The sequence below is a fragment of the Oncorhynchus clarkii genome, chromosome 20, assembly GCF_045791955.1.
Source record: "Oncorhynchus clarkii lewisi isolate Uvic-CL-2024 chromosome 20, UVic_Ocla_1.0, whole genome shotgun sequence".
NCBI classification, from domain to species: Eukaryota; Metazoa; Chordata; class Actinopteri; order Salmoniformes; family Salmonidae; genus Oncorhynchus; species Oncorhynchus clarkii.
The window spans coordinates 11,460,197-11,478,719 of NC_092166.1; the positions used below are offsets into that span (position 1 = coordinate 11,460,197).

General features: G+C 41.3%; 2 protein-coding genes across 2 annotated transcripts; one reads left to right on the forward strand and one right to left on the reverse strand.

The window, feature by feature from the left end:
- Nucleotides 1-3,130: 3,130 nt before the first annotated feature.
- On the reverse strand, nucleotides 3,131-9,129 carry LOC139375891 (claudin 1). Its single transcript, XM_071117837.1, has 4 exons — nucleotides 8,528-9,129; nucleotides 7,229-7,393; nucleotides 6,805-6,889; nucleotides 3,131-6,580 (listed from the first exon to the last, which is right to left on the reverse strand). The coding sequence occupies exons 1-4, from the start codon at nucleotides 8,748-8,750 to the stop codon at nucleotides 6,418-6,420; spliced, it is 636 nt and encodes a 211-aa protein (XP_070973938.1). The 5' UTR covers nucleotides 8,751-9,129; the 3' UTR covers nucleotides 3,131-6,417.
- Nucleotides 9,130-12,153: 3,024 nt separating this feature from the next.
- LOC139375892 (carboxypeptidase N subunit 2) lies at nucleotides 12,154-14,930 on the forward strand. Its single transcript, XM_071117839.1, has 2 exons — nucleotides 12,154-12,267; nucleotides 12,591-14,930. Exon 2 carries the CDS (start codon nucleotides 12,597-12,599, stop codon nucleotides 14,193-14,195), a length of 1,599 nt encoding a protein of 532 aa, XP_070973940.1. The 5' UTR covers nucleotides 12,154-12,267; nucleotides 12,591-12,596; the 3' UTR covers nucleotides 14,196-14,930.
- The last annotated feature ends 3,593 nt before the right edge of the window (nucleotides 14,931-18,523 follow it).

The window sequence follows — 18,523 nt, forward strand, 5'->3', positions numbered from 1 at the left end:
CCTTCTTTTGTCTCTTTCCAAAGAAGTCGTTCAAACAGTCGATAAACTGCTGTCTGCGAATGCACCAATGGCCTCTTTAGGCTACTCACATTGAACAAACAGTTCCCTGAGACGATCTCTTTGAGCTAAATTATGGTATCTCACACAGACTGCGAAGCATAGATTATCTTTTGGCAAAGAGAAGGGATGGGCAGCGGGGTTCTATGGTCTGGATGTAATTCAGAGGAATCTATTTCTCATCTCATGGCCCCGCGTGACACAGTTGTCCACATAGAAATAGAATGAACAGAACAGGCTTGAAACCTCTAACCCTGGCAATATGAGTGGTAAACATTATATGTCTATGGTTGTCTGTGCTAATTCACGCTTGAGGGTAATAGGATGAAATTATTTAAATGTTCCAAAGCTCCGTCACACATGAATGAATCAGAGCTGTGTGTGTCTTTGATAAGAAAAACGCTTGATGTGTGAGGCACCCATTAGATTTAAATCTAAATTCAACAAAGTTTTCTGACAGAGTTAGTCCTTTCTCCTTGCTTTTGAATGAAGCTATACTTGTTCAAAGTCTTTATGATACAGTGAACAGGTATAGCTTCATTCAAAAGCAAGGAGAAAGGACAAAATCTGTGTCCGAAACCTTGTCGAATTTAGATATAAATCTAATGAGTGCCTCACACATCATTTTTTTGAAGTGGTTGATGCATTATCGTTAGGGCAAATCAAGTCTGACATTTTTCAAGTGTAAATTACAAACGTTAGAAGACTTTTTACACCTCCTATTAAACCTAATTTTCCTGCTGAGCCTACATCTGTACTATTTCGAGTGCGTCTATAAAATGGCATGGCAACAGGGCTGTTGATGATGCAATGGATTTCCATTTGTCATTTAGGTTTGACACATACCAGACACACTTTGCCATGCATTTGAAATGTCTGCATTTGCGAACTGCACAGCAGCACAGCTCTCGACCAGTAGAGTGATTGCATTAGTAGAAGATGGATGTAATCCAGGTCTGATACATTTATGCTAACGTGGGTAGGCTACCATGCCTTGTGTTACGTGCTGCTGTGTGAATGCATTTCGTCAGTCTAAATGCCTTTTTCGCTACTATCAATACAAGTCATGGAACGATTACAGTCATATCTTGAAATTAAATTGACCCCAAGTGTAAGAAAATAACCTACTAATGTGAATGAATTACTGTTACTAAACTCAGATAATTTTGCTCGGAGAGAGTCGTCAATTAGCACACTTTGTTCATCCTGCTTATCTCCCCAGCTAGACCTTTCTGTTTAGCCTTCTGGGATCACTTGTTTAAATGCCCAAGACGATAAATACTCAACACAATTATCTCTAGTAGCTCTTATCGCCACAGGAGGGGCGTGTGATCCAATCACCTAACTTGGATCTCTGCTGTCCTCTAGTGGTCTTTTACCTGCAAGGCAATTCCTGGTTGTACATACAGCATCTCTGTGGCGGCAGGCATGGTCAGGTAGGTAATGGCGTTTTCTTTGGAGATTGCTTTGCCGTTATCACGGTATGGGAGTTTTCTAACGTATCAATTATTGACACTTTATAATCCTTTACATGAATAAGTATTTATGAAATGTATGCTAATACATATTTATGAATGTTTCTGAATGCTTCATACATTTTTATGAATGTAATAAAATCGTATAAGTTGTTTATGAATGCTTATTCGTGAGAGAGAGAGATTGATTGGGTTGCTACATGGTTTTCATGATATAAACCCTGGAATGATGCCCTCAGTCTTACTGGCCTTTACAGTATAACTTCTTTGATCTCCCAAGGATATATGTCCCATTTTTCCTGATGAACAATGAACATCTAGTACAATACTAAACATAAATTATAGGTGGCACCAGAGGGTGGTGCTGTCTGCTAAGGAATCAGTGCAACAGAGAAAACCTTTGCCTCTAGCAGCAGCCCCCAAGCACCTTAGTTGATTTAAAAGTGTAGATGGGTTTGAGGAATATGGCTAGCATTCCACCTATCAGGTTAAAGATAACAAATGGCTCATACCTATCCAACTTTTTCAGACCTCTGAGAAGTACATAGGAGCTAGGGCCCTGGAGCTAGGCACTGTTTCTGGATCAGTCGATAGCCAACCTGATCTGTTCTTGTGACCCCCTTCAGATCCAGGAGGTCATGTGCGCTTGCTTTATAGTCCTATACTGTTGTACTGGACAGTTAAAGAGGCACAGCTGCAACTGGAAAACTCAACTCAGGTTTTAAACACCAGCCTAGCGATAGTGCTAAGAACATACCCGGCATTATTTCAATAGAAAAATCACAACCATCTCTTTTTTTTATATCACTTTAGTTATTTAACTATAATTACCTGCTCTAACATTCATAAGTAAAGTTGTGTCAGTGGATTGAATTCTAACATGGGTGGATATGCTGAATAGAGGTGATGTTGGATGGCTGCGGCTGAATTCAGAGGACAACTCCCTCTCCCAGCAGAGAGAAGGTTCCAGGAACATGTAAAGGCAGGTTGTTGGAGATATGAAGAATACCTTTTGATTTAGTCACTCCCCAGCATCTTGGCTCTGTTAGGATGACTGGGCGTGCCGTGAAATCCTAACCCTGGGGTTACACGTTTTACCGCTGAGGATTGTTTACTGAAACCAACCACTGTACTGAAACCCATTCTAAAGACAGTATCTGGAAGAAAGTTACCTGTGATTTCCTTGGAGAGGAGTAAAGGTTTCGCCTGTTGGAACATCAAGGATGAGAATGTTTATTCTTTATTTCACTAGTTTTAGTCTACATTTGGATACAGTTAAATAAACATGAATATTGTCAACATAATTGAGAGTGGGATATTCATGTTCATATCTATTGAAAATTCAATGGTGATTTTTAAATATAAATTATTTTCTAGAAATTCATCTCGAATGTTCTAAAGACCCTCAGAGGCGTGTTACTGCAGGCACAAGGTATATCCGCACAAATCAAGTCGAGACAACTCCCTTTTCCAAATAAAACGCAGGAGCTAACGGGAGACAGGAGAGAACTATAGATCTAATTTAGTTACCGTGTTACACAATCTCTAAATATGCCTTTCATAATATCTGACCTCTAAATAAAATAAAAACACTTACCTTTAAAAACAACAGCAAGGTTTATTTGTCTATTATCACACAGAACTTAACAAAATCTGGTTTAAAAAAATGGGATATAATTTGATGCAGCTCAGAAAATACAATGTAAACAAAACTATTTAGGTAAACTCTTACATTAAAACAATTGCATAAGAGTATAGTAACCACCCAATCCTATTTATTTGTTTGTAATATTCTAACCCACAAATGCACAGTAAAATAAATCACATTTATATTTCAGCAGTGGTAGAAAAAGTATCCATTTGTCATACTTGAGTGAAAGTAAAGATACCTTAATAGAAAATGACTGAAGTAAGCCACCCAGTAAAATACTAGTTGAGTAAAAGTCTAAAAGTATTTGGAATTAAACCTTATTAAGTATCAGAAGTAAAAGTATAAATAATTTCAAATTGATTATATTAAGCAAACTAAATGGCTAAACTTTATTTATGTTTTATTTGTTTGGATAGCTAGAGGCACACCCCAACACTCAGAAGCATTTGTGTTTAGTGAGTCCGCCTGAGCAGAGGCAGTAGGATGACCAGGGATTTTCTCTTGATAAGTGTGTGAATTGGACCATTTTCCTGTCACGCCAAGCATAAAAAATGTAACGAGTACTTTTGGGTGTCTATATGGAGTTCAAAGTACATTATTTTCTTTAGGAATGTAGTGAAGTAAAAGTTGTCAAAAATATAAATAGTAAAGTACAGATACCCCAAAAAACGACTTAAGTAGTACTTCAAAGTATTTTTTACTTAAGTACTTTACGCCACTGTATTTCAGTGCATTTTTGAGAAGATACTGCTCACAGCATTAGCAAGCTACAGTGAATTCGGAAAGTATTCAGACCCCTTTTCCACATTTTGTTACGTTACCGCTTTTTATGGATTAAAATCCCCCCAAAATCCTCAGCAATCTACACACAATACCCCATAATGACAAAGCGGAAACAGGTTTTTAGAAATGTTTGCAAATGTAACAAAAGTAAAAACAGATATCTTATTTACATAAGTAATCAGACCCTTTGCTATGAGAAATTGAGCTCAGGTGCATCCTGTTTCCATTGATCATCCTTGAGAGTTTTCTACAACTTGATTGGAGTCCACCTGTGGTAAATTCAATTGATTTGACATGATTTGGAAAGGCTCCTGTCTATACAAGGTCCCACAGTTGGCAGAGCATGTCCGAGCAAAAAAACCAAGCCATGAGGTCAAAAGAATTGTCTGTAGAACTGCGAGAGAGGATTGTGTTGAGGCACAGTTCTGGTGAAGGGTACCCCAAAAAATTCTGCAGCATTGAAGGTCCCCAAGAACACAGTAGCCTCCATTATTCTTAAATGGAAGAAGTTTGGAACCACCAAGACTCTTCCTAGAGCTGGCTGCCAGGCCAAACTGAGCAATCGGGGGAGAAGGGCTCAGACCATGAGAAACAAGATGCTCTGGTCTGATGAAACCACGATTTAACTCTTTGGCCTGAATCCCAAGCGTCACGTCTGGAGTTAACCTGTCACCATCCCAACGGTGAAGCATGGTGGTGGCAGCATCATACTGTGGGGACGTTTGTCAGCAGCAGGGACTGGGAGACTAGTCAGGATTTAGGGAAAGATGAATGGAGCAAAGTACAGAGAGATCCTTGATGAAAACCTGCTCCAGAGCGGTCAGCACCTCAGACTGGGGCGAAGGTTTACCTTCCAATGAATGTCCTTGAGTGGCCCAGCCCGAGCCTGGACATGAACTTGATTGAACATCTCTGGAGAGACCTGACAGTAGCTGTGCAGCAACACTCCCCATCCAACCTGACAGAACTTTTTATTTAACCTTTATTTAACTAGGCAAGTCCGTTAAGAACATATTCTTATTTACAATGACGGCCTACCGGAAGGCAAAAGGCATCCAGCGTGGACGGGGGCTGGGATTTAATTATACTTTTTAATTTATTTTTAATATAGGTCAAAACACACATCACGACAGGAGAGACACCACAACACTACATAAAGCGAGACCTACGACAACAACATAGCATGGCAGCAACACATGAAAACACAGCATGATAGCAACACAACATGTCAACAGCATGGTAGCAACACAACATGGCAGCAGCACAACATGGTACGAACATTATTGGGCCCAGACAACAGCACAAAGGGCAGGAAGGTGAGACAACAATACATCACACGAAGCAGCCACAACTGTCAGTAAGAGTGTCCATGATTGAGTCTTTGAATGAAGAGATGGAAATAAAACTGTCCAGTTTGAGTGTTTGTTGCAGCTCGTTCCAGTCACTATCTGAAGCAAACTGAAAAGACGAGCGACCCAGGGATGTGTGTGCTTTGGGGACCTTTAACAGAATGTGAGTCAGAATGGGTGAATCAGAATGGGTGTTGAATGTGGAAGATGAGGGCTGCAGTAGATATCTCAGATAGGGGGGAGTGAGGCCTAAGAGGGTTTTGTAAATAAGCATCAACGAGTAGGTCTTGCGACGGGTATACAGAGATGACTAGTTTACAGAGGAGAATAGAGTGCAGTGATGTGTCCTATAAGGAGCATTGGTGGCAAATCTGATGGCCGAATGGTAAAAAACATCTAGCTGCTCGAGAGCACCCTTACCTGCCGATATATAAATAATGTCTCCGTAATCTAGCATGGTCATCTGAGGGGAGGGGGGCAATTTAATCAATTTTAGAATAAGTCTGTAATGTCACAAAACGTGGAAAAAGTCAAGGGGTCTAAATACTTTCCGAATGCACTGTACATCTCAAACTACACACAAATACTATTTTCACACTACTGAGCCGAACTAAGTGGGGCCGAGCTGAACAGTGCTGTCCTCGTTACGCATCCACCATAGTTGCTGGAATCATGAACGGTGTGAAAAGAAAACATCATCAGAGCCAGCACAGTGCAGTTTGGGTTGAATCGATAGTGTGAAAATAGTAATAGAGTACTGTATGTATGCATCATGGATATATTGCTTGCTAGTGGAGTGTCTCACAGTAAAACAACCAGAAATGAAAATAACAGAAATCATGAATCAAACCAAACCAACCATCAAATCAACAAAAATAACCCCAGCTTTGACCCTAGGCAGTCCTGTACCCAGAATAGAGAGTGACTGGATGGAGGTGGGTCATGTTCAGCACAAAACAGAGGAAAACGGACTTAAATGGAGTGAAACGGGAAGGCACTACCTGACCAGTAAGTAAAGGCTTGCTTTCAATTTCCATTGCACAACATTTTGAAACGTCTACCCTAATGAACACGACCCTGGTCTCCTGGATATCCCCAGGCTCTAGACGTAGTCTCTGCCTGGTGGGGCAGCGGAGCGGTTCGGGGGGTAGCGGGAGGACTTTCCTGAGCCTTCACTGGAGCAGTTGCAACAGAGGAAGGCTCCACCTATGATGGTGAAGCAAGCAGAGCCCCAACCTACGAACAGGGCCTTGCCAAACTCATACCTGCAGATAGACATTTCAATAACAATATCAATCAAGAACTAAACATTGATTATGGTAAGTTATGTATAGAGGCACAACTGCAAACATGAAATATTGCGTATCTATAATATTCACACAATCGTAATATATTGCATAATTTACGCAAAACCCAGCTTGGTTATGATTCTCCCCAAAGACAAACAAAGCCTTCCTAGTCCCCTGTCAAAATGATGATGACAGCACACCTGGAATTTGTAGGAGTGAAGGGGTCGTAGAATTCCTTTGCTATTCTGTTCCCGTACCAGGAAGTCCCCACCAGAGCACACAGACCTATGTGACAGGAGGACAACATCATAGGAAAAATCATCAATAGATATTTATGTAGAAAGAATCTGGTTGAAAAAAAATGTGGGCTTGCAATGCAGTATGAAATTACAGGGTAGGCAGAGGAAACATGACATCATGTTTAAACATGTGGGTGAGGTACTAACTACTAGTTAGCATGACTTCCAGTGTGTTTTTTCTTTAGTCAACACCTTTGTATAACACTTTCTTTGGTGTGTCAAGTCGGAACTGTTTCAGCAACAAACAAAAGAAGAAGAACAATATTCATGCAAATAGATGAATAAAGATCTATTGCATGGCACTGTGTGGACTATAAACCCCCACCTGCGATAATGATGACGATTCCTCCAGTCAGGGCAACTTTGTCCTTCTTCTCCTGGTCCTCAGCCAGACAGGTGGTACACTTCATGCCCACCATGGCCACTAGGATCGCAATGCCAGCCAACAGGATGGCACCCACCATGAGACCTCGTGTGCCCTGCACCATCCCTGGGAGCAAGAGAAAGGCCAGAAGACACAATCAATCAATCATAGAATTTCATATTTGAGCTTTAATGATTATGTCATTACTGTGCCATTACATGTTATTACATACGTCATAGGGCCTACATATAGCCTAGCTCCTGAATAACGTCAGATTGCCTAGAGAATATTATATTCTCAATGTATTCAGAGTTAATAAAATTATAATAGAAAAGGGATAATTGGGCAGGAATGCAAATGTATTATAGCTTTCATCACCTTGAATGTAAAAAAAAATGCAGGTTCAATTGACGAGGAAAATGCTGAATGTATATTATAAACTGGGTGGTTCCAGCCGTGAATGCTGATAGGCTGAAAGCCATGGTATATCAGACTGTAAACCACGGATATGACAAAACATGTATTTTTACTGCTCTAATTACGTTGGTATCCAGTTTATAATAGCAATAAGGCACCTCAGGTGTTTGTGATATAATGCCAATATACCACGGCTAAGGAATGTATCCAGGCGTTCCGTGTTGTGTTGTGCATAAAAACAGCCCTTAGCCGTGGTATATTGGCAATATACTATACTGCATTATTGCTTTATTAAAACATTCTTCAAACAATTGTTAAGACATTGGATTTTGAATTAATATGGACTTCAGATTTCAATTGTATCAGACAATGGTGCACAATGGGGTTGGGTTTTAAACCTAGTGTAGATGGAGTTCAGGTGTTTTCATCTGTTACCACGGGGAGCAGGCATGATGATTATCCTTGGCATTCTCAAGGCTTGTCTGTACATGCATGAGATCTTCTGTAGCATTGGGGGATAGGTTGTTAAACCTCACTTAATCTATTGTAGGTTAATGTATTTTTTTCAAAGGTAAATGGATCAGATTAATTTATTTCAAATCACATTTTATTGGTCACATACACATATTTAGCAGATGTTATTGCGGGTGTAGTGAAATGCTTGTGTTCCTAGCTCCAACAGTGGAGTAGTATCAAGTATTTTATGAACACTTTACAGATGTGGATTAATTTATAGGCCTTCTGGTACTACGTTTTGAACCATGAAAAAAGTATTGATAAGTCGTTTATAGTTGTTTTTATAGTACTGTAAAGCATGAAAAATAAATTCAAGTAATAAATTACCCGTTAGTTGGAGCAGTGAATCGTACACTTTACACTGGATTTGACCAGTGCTCTGTGACACACAAGACTTCCAAAGCCCCTCGTACATGGCTTGCGCCGTTATGATGTTGTCCCCAGCATAGGATGACAGTTTCCACTCGGCCATGATCGTGGATGCTATCAACCCGATGAAGCCAAGAAAAGACAAGACGAATCCAAGGAGCTGTATCCCCGCGTTTGCCATTTCACTAAATAAATGGTTAATAAATTAAAGATTAATCCTCAATAATATAGAAGAGATCAATTGGGTCCACTCAGTATTCACAGAAAATCCACATAAAATCCCAAATTCCAGAAGAGTCCTCAAAACTTCAGGTATAGCCAGAGAGGAAGAGATGAAGCGAGAGGGTTTACTCCGCCCAAAATCTTTCCACGAAAATAAGACCACGAAGTGAGGTTATTATTTTATGGCCAATGAGAGTGTCGGATTTGGTCAATAAAAAATGGAATTGCTAATTTGCTACAGGAGCCTTATTTGATCGAACATAAGTTTCGTAATGGTTAGGTTATTACGAATGCACTGATATAAATGGACGCACGTGGCATTTCGGCAACTTTGAAAACAGTTATTCTATTTCGGAGTTCTGCCTAATCACACGCGTATCTACCCTCTCATTGGAATGGTCCCACGTGATCTCGCCTCCTCCCGCCTTCCTCCATCTTTAGGACATGCATTTTCTATTGTTGGAGCGGTCACTTTACTTTCTTATCAATATAATAGAACATCTTCGATATATCAGTCTGCGCTTGGTTGGCAGTTTAGCGTTTTTTATCATGAATCTTATCTTATTCTGGAGGCAGCACCGCAGAGTGGTCAATAGATGGCACAGCCACAAAGTCATGACATCTGATTTTAAACCTTACCCTAACTTTAACCCTAACCTTAACCAAACCGCTAACCCCAATGCCTAGCCCTTAAATCATGACCAAACAAATATTTTTGTTTTCAAGACTTTGTACAATACAGCCAATTTTGACTTTTCAGCTGGCCCATCTATCAGAACTCACTCCGTCCGTTCTGTCTCCAGGACAGGACTCATCCTAATTAACGTCAACCTGCGCTTATTTGGCGCTATGGTAAAGGTGTAGTTTACATTTAGTAATTTAGGGACCCCCTCCCAGGCAAACCGGCGACCCAGGGAGACCCCACCTCACGTTTTTATCACATATCTTGTCTTATCACCAGCTGAATGGTAATAGCAAGGAGAAGTAGGCAAATCAACATTTTTAAAATGAATAGATTTGGGAGATCGTTTTTTCATTATTTTGACCTACCCACATAATCATTGGAGGAAGTGTAAACTCTAATATAGCCTAATAGCTGGAAAGGTCATTCCAAACACATTTTCGGTAAGAGCTGCAGTTTTGATGGTTAAACGAAGTTTAGCCATGGCAAAACATGCTTTTTCAAAGCCTATGTCAGATACTCCAATGAATGTAATTGGCTTCAATGAGTGTAATTTGCTCAATATTAGGATTGAAAAAAGAAAGTTGACATTATTAGAATGAAGATCTCCTCTTTTTTTACTGTAGGTAGTCTATGTTATTCAAAATGTTTTTATTCGGTTGCTGCTCGCGATATTCATAAAAACACATACATATACATATATATATAATATATATATATATATATATATATTTACATTATATATATATATATATATATATATATATATAGTACCTCCCTGATTTAGTGTACACACAGCGCATCCTTTGAGGCCACCTGAAGGAATGTCCTGGAATTCCATTCATTTTGGATAAGGGTTGTATTGCCGCCTAGTGGAAATGTTTTGTCCTTATTTTAAAGGGCGCAGTGAAGTGTGACACCAGTTTCTTTTACATGTTTTTATTTATTTTATTTAATGATCAAAGGGTTTTATTGAGTTGATCAAGAAAATGTAGTCGTTCACCCAATACATTTGGGGAAAACCAATGACTTGATAGAAAAAGAACGTTTCCAATTTTTTTTTTATTGTATTTTTTATTTATTTATTTTATTTTTTTTTAAAAATTACCCCTTTTTCTCCCCAATTTCGTAGTATCCAATTGTTGTAGTAGCTACTATCTTGTCTCATCGCTACAACTCCCGTACGGGCTCGGGAGAGACGAAGGTTGAAAGTCATGCGTCCTCCGATACACAACCAACCAAGCCGCTGCTTCTTTAACACAGCGCACATCCAACCCGGAAGCCAGCCGCACCAATGCGCCGGAGGAAACACCGTGCGTGCACCTGGCCACCTTGGTTAGCGTACACTGCGCCCAGCCCGCCACAGGAGTCGCTGGTGCGCGATGAGACAAGGACACCCCCACCGACCAAGCCCTCCCTAACCCGGGCGACGCTAGGCCAATTGTGCGTCGCCCCAAGGACCTCCCGGTCGCGGCCGGTTACGCCTGGGCGCGAACCCAGGGACTCTGATGGCACAGCTGGCGCTGCAGTACAGCGCCCTTAACCACTGCGCCACCCGGCCCTTTTTCGCACTTGAGAAAACAACACAACATAAAAACAAAAGTCTAATCTAACAAATTCCATCAGAACAATATCATTTCATACATGATGACAAAGAGGGCATCACCACAGAATCGTATTCATACAATTAATAGAACACTGTGATGTTATTCTAATGAATGGAATCATTTGAATAGACCTTCAGAACTCTACAATTACAACGAAGACAGCGACTTTGACACAGATCATTTTTTATGATTCCAAATTCGACATATTTAGCTTTAAAATATGACTTCATAAAGTTAGTGAGAGAAATTAAAGACTAGGATCGTAATTTAATCACAATGTTGCTGAGAATTTTCAATGATTAAAACGGCTTTGTCATTTCCACTTTAAAATGTCAGACTTGACTTAATGTTCCCTAACGAGAAATGTAGCAACCCTTACAAAAAATGTCCATTAAATATAATCCACACAATAATTCCAAAATTCCAGTTGCTGCAGGATTATTTTCCTGCTGTAGTCTAATGACACAACAATAAATACAATTTCAGGTACAATAGAAATTCCGGTTTTAAGTAAGAAGTCACATTATGCATATACTGTAACAAGGCAAATTGCACTCAAAAGAGATTCAGCTGGGGCCCATGACGGCAGTTGTCTAGTAACGGTTTAGTGAAGACTCACACTTAAATTATCATCCAAGCCAGAAAAATGTATTGTTTTTTCTGCTTCTTCTCTGCTACTGTTTTTAATAGAATGTGATGAGCAATGTACTACGAGCCACTTGATTGCTTTAGGAAGGTCTCTGGTAAAAGTGTTTGCACATGGCCTGGTATAAAATAATACTTCGAGATGGACATTTCTCTTCTGCTTCCTGAACCCAACATGTCCGACACACACACACACACACACACGCTTTAGGCTGATTCAGAGGGCAGTCACAGTGCAGCACCCAATGGCCAGTGTAGAGTGTCTCCAAAATGGGACCCCTATGTCTACTGTATATCATACCAACCACTTTGATTCTCAGCAACCCAATTTGATTTTGGAAACTGTCCCGTCCCCGTCCCCTGTGAGCTAATGATTGAATGACAGAATCTGTCCAACAGCCAAAGGGTTTGTCTTGCCTAATGTAGGTATGTTGTGGGTGGATTTGCACAGTGTTGGACTCAGTTGGACTCAGCCCTCAAATCCACAAGGGAACTTATTTCCTCTGCTTTCTGGGAATTCTAAACAAAGATACAAAACACAGGTATGTTATGACTGGTTTTCTTGATTATGAGATTAAGAAACAGACTATCAAACAGTCAGCAATGGCCTTGCTATGTCTTAAAAATTGTTAGCTAATAGCATTACTTTCTGTGAAATGCTAAATATCAGGGAGGCTTTGCTTGAGGGTTGATGTCAACATCACAGTCAGCATCTAGCTGAATTGTAATTCCCTTCACCCAATACATTTGGGGAAAAGTGTTCTATTTTGCCCACTGTACTCAATGTGCTCACTCAAAGAACAGAGTTATTTGAAATACTATAATATACAATATACATTCAAATCTCTTCATTCTATTTCTACAGTGAATTATGTGGAAAGACTTTGGTTCCATGTTATGGCTGATGCTCCACCTCTCTTACCAAGGGAACACTTCCGACATAAATTGTCCTCCCAGATGCCAGTGTTTCACGCCGACTAAGGTGATGTGTTCTGAGGAGAGCATGAGAAGCATGCCCATGAACATCTCCACACAGGTGAAGGAGTTGGTCATTATGACGACGGGAATGACGCACCTGGGCTCGATCACGATGCAGTACAGCCGCCATCTCACCAAGCTGGTCTTCTTCAACAATTTGCTGCAGGATGTCTCCACCATGGCCTTTGATCGCTTGACCGGGCTCGAGGAGCTGGAGATCAGCGGCAACTCTTGGCTGGATTGTTTGAACCCAGGTACTTTCAGCAAACAGAGAAACCTTACCAAACTTTTGCTCAACTTCAACAGGTTCAAGTCACTGAATGACAGCCTCTTCAGTTCGCTTCAGAAGCTGAGGACTCTTCAGCTGAAGGGCAACATCATCTCCCACCTGCCCAGGCAGCTCTTCCAGAACCTGAGTATTCACGCTCTTGACCTGTCCCTGAACATGCTCACAAGGGTGGACAATGAGCTCCTCAGCGGCTTGTCCCAGCTAGAGTCCCTCAAACTGGGCTACAATATGATCAATGTCCTCTTGCCCGACACTTTCCACAACATCTCCCATGTGAAAGAGCTTTGCCTGCAGGGAAACCAGATATCTTACCTCCCTCAGGGTGTCTTTTCACATTTACAGAAACTAGAGGAGCTGAACCTTCGCAGCAACTTGATCACAAATGTGAGCTCTGGAACCTTTCCCGTTGGCTTGAAAGAGCTGGATCTCAAAGGCAACAGGCTGGTTCAGCTTTCGCCTGACTCATTCGGCCATCTAACCAGTCTCACACACCTGTTTCTGTCAATGAACCAGCTCACTGACCTTCCAGAGGATGTCTTTCGGAACCTGACGGGCCTGCAAAACCTGGACCTCTCGGAGAACCAGCTCACATCGCTGCCGGGAACTATCTTCCAAGATCTCACAAATATTGAAATCGTCCACCTGCAGAATAACAACCTGAGCTCTCTGGAGGCCATGCTGTTTGAGGACCAGGCCTTCTTGGAGCAGCTGTACCTCTCAGAGAACAACCTCCAGACCCTTCCTCAGGGCTTCTTTGACGCGTTCTTACACGAGAACGTGATGAGACTGCGCAGGAACCCCTGGAGCTGCGACTGCCACATGCTATATCTGTATGACTATGTGTCGGAGCACGGTCACTTGGTGGAGGACCTGAGTAATGTGTATTGTAAAGGCCCTGAGCCTTTGAGAGGACAGGGTCTGGTCTCCTTAGAGAGGGACCAGCTGGTGTGTCCAGGAAATTTCTCTTCTATAGCCAAAGCCACCCCCTTCCAAAGCTTGGAAGAGAAACCAAACCCTAGCAAGTGTACTGTCCAGTTCATCAACGACAACATGACTATCAAGTGCAAAGTGACTAAATGTTCCCCATTGAGACTTATGGTGCATTTCAAAGAAGGGGACGGCACCACGACTGAGTACATTATGAAAAAGGACTGGGCAGAATCTTCACAGTGTAGCAATGGGACTATAACTCTCACTGTGTGAATGGTGTTCATCAGCACATGGGCTGAAGCTTTGTAATAACTTCTCTATGCAGATTGGATTTTTTTTATCCATCTACGTACATCAAACACACAATATTTTATATACCAACATACTGTATATGAGATGAGAGTGAATTCCACCTGAATTTCATTTAATTTTGAAGGTATTGGCTTTGAATAATTTATAATATGATGTCTTGCAGACACAAGCAGTATTGGTACGGGCTTAAACAAATCTCTCCTACTGCCAATGTCAATATTGTACAGACTTAACTCAACTCAAAACTGATAACCAGGCTGACGGTGTTTCCCACTCATAGCTGAGAGATAAGAGAGGTGGATGAACTATCCCTTGCGAGGTTCAAAGTTCATCCCTAATGTTCTAGATACTATGTAATGAACATAGTACCATCCACTCAATCATATACTAACAGATATATCTACTGCAATGTATGCTCTTGCCAGCAGATGACTCTATTCCTCCATTGACTCGTGCTTTCGGCACCTCTGTCACTTGTAGATTCTCAAACATCAACACACATGTTTAGATGTAGTAGATGGTAACTCTGTTGATATGCAACAACAAATTCACATATAGCTTTCAACCACCCCAGCAATGAACTTTGTTGTTTTGTGTAGTTGATTAGTCTTAATTCATTAAACTGACAATCTGTATATGGCTAATTGAACATCTATAAAACTATCTGTCCTGTGGAAGACAATATAATTAATGTGGTAACCTTGTTTCTCTCCATTTTAAAGTAATCAATGCAGTTAACATATGGATATGATTTAAAAAAAAATCTAAGCAGTAATCCATTTGGAAATATATTTGAATAACTCTTGTATTATGATTTATTAGAAATAATTTCAATAAGAAAGACCCTGCAAAAGATCAAACATGTTATAGCGAAATCAGAGAAGACAAAATTCTGGAACACAAATCCAACAAACACAAGCATGGGTGCAGGTGTATACTACATCTCCCCCATGGAGATCAATTTAAGAGCTTCTCTCACTCTTTTATTCTGGGGTTTAAAAGTTGATCGAGACAAACAAGTCGTCCACAGAGACCTGTCTTCACACCCCTCTGCCCCTGGACACAGGAGAAGATGATAGTACCAGGGAGAGAAAAGAGAGAGATGAGGAAGGAGGGGGTTAGGGGGAAAGGGATGAGTGGGGCCCACAGATGGCAACACCTTGAATAAAGCACTCTAACCCCAGGGTTTATAAGGGTCAGGGGTCATCGGGTCAATTGTGTCCTTGGTCTGAGCTGACATCACAATTCAAATGACAAAGTAGCAGCGTCCAAAGTTGCCAGGGATGGCATGAAACAGAGTAATCCTCTCTTGACCAAAACTAAGAGGTAAACATGAATTGTGGGGAAATATTTGTCCCGATACACATATCTAATGATCACCAAATGAGCACAATATAAGTACTGGGGTGTTCACCCAAATATCACTTATCCTATAAACAGGGCCGGCCCGAGCCTTTAAGGGCCCTAAGCGAGATTTGGTAGGGGAGCCCCCCCAACTAGCAGTAAAACATTTTATCGGTCCCCCTCTTGATAGCGGAGAGAAAAATGTAAGTTTGAAAGTTAATTTCCTGCAATTCTACACATTTTCTCATGGGGCGTAGTTACACATTTTGCAATGACTTATGCCACGTTAATACAGTATGATATCTGAGTGAGAATTACTAACAAAATCATTGAGGGCCCCCTAGAGGTAAGGGTATGTGTCCTGCTTACCGGTTTGTATTTGGCAATGATAACTGTAAGTTTAGATAGCTGGCTAGACTAACTACCAACTACTGCTGAAGCACAGCCGAATGTAGAAATTGCGCTTGGTGTACTACTATTCTTACTCTCAATAGAAGTTCCTAAAACTGGGGCCCTAAGCAACCGCTTTTGTCGCTTATGCCTGGGGCCAGCTGCCTATAGCTTTGGTGCACAACAAGTCTAAGATTAAGATTAAGACAAATAAATAATAACTTGTCTTTTCAATCAATCAGCTACTCGGTATGGAATGCAGAGCAGCGTTGCACCGGTATGAAGTTTGTCCCTTTATTTACATTTAAAGTTTACCATCTTTATTTGCACAGTTATAGGTAAAATACTAACATCAACATAAATCAATCAGACTGTAAATTAGCTTGACTACAACCATACAGCTAACAACCCAATCACTAGCTGTAATGACTGATGTCCTGAGGAGAGGTCAAGTAGCCAGACTCTCTTATCTCCTTTCTAGAGTTATCATCACCATCAAATCAGTCATTAAGATCCATTAGACCATCACTGACAGTTACCAGATTAGCAGGGGAATAGAAGTGATGGATTGGCAAATTTACAGCAGTGGGGAGGGAGTTGAGATGCTGTGCTGCTGTCCTGCGAGGCTGGTTGAAAACCACCTTTTAACCCCCAGTCCTTCACTTATAGGCTAGTTAGTGCTGGGCACCATACTTCACACAGCACCTCTTCAGCTGGGAGGGTGGGGATTGTATGGAAGGGAAGCGGGATCTCAAAGTGGGGGCATTATCTCCCAGGACAAACAATGTCCAGATGACACAAATGTGCTGAGAGGTTTCCCACAGAGTTTAGGACAGCCAAGGAGAGGAGAGTGGCTGAGAGGGAAGACCAGAGTTCAGGGGACAAAGGGGAGAGGTTGTCTGAGATCTAGAACCTGAGGAGAGGGTTTTGGTTATGGCCGTCATTTGTGGTCAGAGGCTTTGAGGCAATACACAACTGGGGCAGTTATAGCCTCTGGGGCAGTTGTTGCCTCTGAGGCAGTTGTAGACTCCGGGGCAATTGTAGACTCCGGGGCAGTTGTTGCCTTTGGGGCAGTTGTAGACTCTGGGGCAGTTGTTGCCTCTGGGGCAGTTGTAGACTCTGGGGCAGTTGTAGACTCCGGTGCAGTTGTAGCCTCTGGGGCAGTTGTAGACTCTGGGGCAGTTGTAGACTCTGGGGCAGTTGTAGACTGGGGCAGTTATAGCCTCTGTGGCAGTTATAGCCTTTGTTGTGAGAGTGTAATTTTAACAGATTCAAGTCAGGACATCATAGAGATAAGACCCAATTTTATTAACAAGGTCATATATCAATTCACTCGTATAAAAGACAATAGGTCTACATTACAGGCTAAAACAATTTTGCAAGGCAGTAATGTTTTATATCTACAATGTTTACCCTCATCATCTCACTTACAAAGTCAGTTGTCGACCGATTCTGTCAATGGCGGATTGAGAGCCAGCAGTGTGGATTCAGTGCCATTTTAAACATTTAGGTTATTTAGCAGATGCTCTTCTTAAGTGCCTTGCTCAAGGGCACATATACCTATTTTTCACCTAGTCAGCTCAGGAATTCAAACCAGAAACCTTTCGATTACTGGCCCAATGCTCTTAACCACTAGGCTACCTGCCGCATTCTACCACAGGTCTCTCCCTCATACTCATGCACCATGATACAATGATGAGCCCCATCCCCTTAAACACAAACAGGCCTGTTTACCTTTCATTCATGGAGGTTAATATTACTCCCACTTTATGCATCCAAACGCCCAAGGCATGAGACAATGAGTGTCGCTGACCAAATTAGGAACAGCTGACCTGATGCCGATGTTAAGTGGACGAGGAGAGCAGACCCAAATGGTAATCTCTTCTAGCTGCACCGCTCTTCACCCAGTCTCCTCTGTGGGAGGATAACAAGATAATTTAGGCTTCTTATTATCAAATTACAATTAATGAGGAAGAATTAATCTGCAGCCCTGGACAGAGGGACCTGAGGGACCTGCTCTTATAATGGAGATCCTGGTTTTGTTTGTGACACTTGGGACACTCCAGATGGAGTGTTTGTTATTATGCATGCAACCCATGCTTTGTTGTATCTCAATGGAGATTCCCCATTTCAATATTTGTATTGTTGTTTTCAATTATACACTGAGCAAAAGTATAAACACAACATGTAAAGTGGGTCCCATGTTTCATGAGCTGAAATAAAATATCCCATAAAATGTCTCTCAAATTGTGTGCACAATGTGTTTACATACCTGTTAGCGAGGATATTTCCCTTGCCAAAATAACCCATCCACCTTACAGGTGTGGCATATCAAGAAGCTGATTCAACAGTATGATCATTACACAGCTGCACCTTGTGCTGGGGACAATAAAAGGCCACTCTAAAATGTGCAGTTTTGTCACACAACACAATGCCAAAGATGTATCAAGTTTTGAGGAAGTGTGCAATGGGCATGCTGACTGCAGGAATGTTCACCAGAGCTGTTACCAGAGAATTGAATGTTCTTTTATCTACCAAAAGCCGCCTCCAATGTC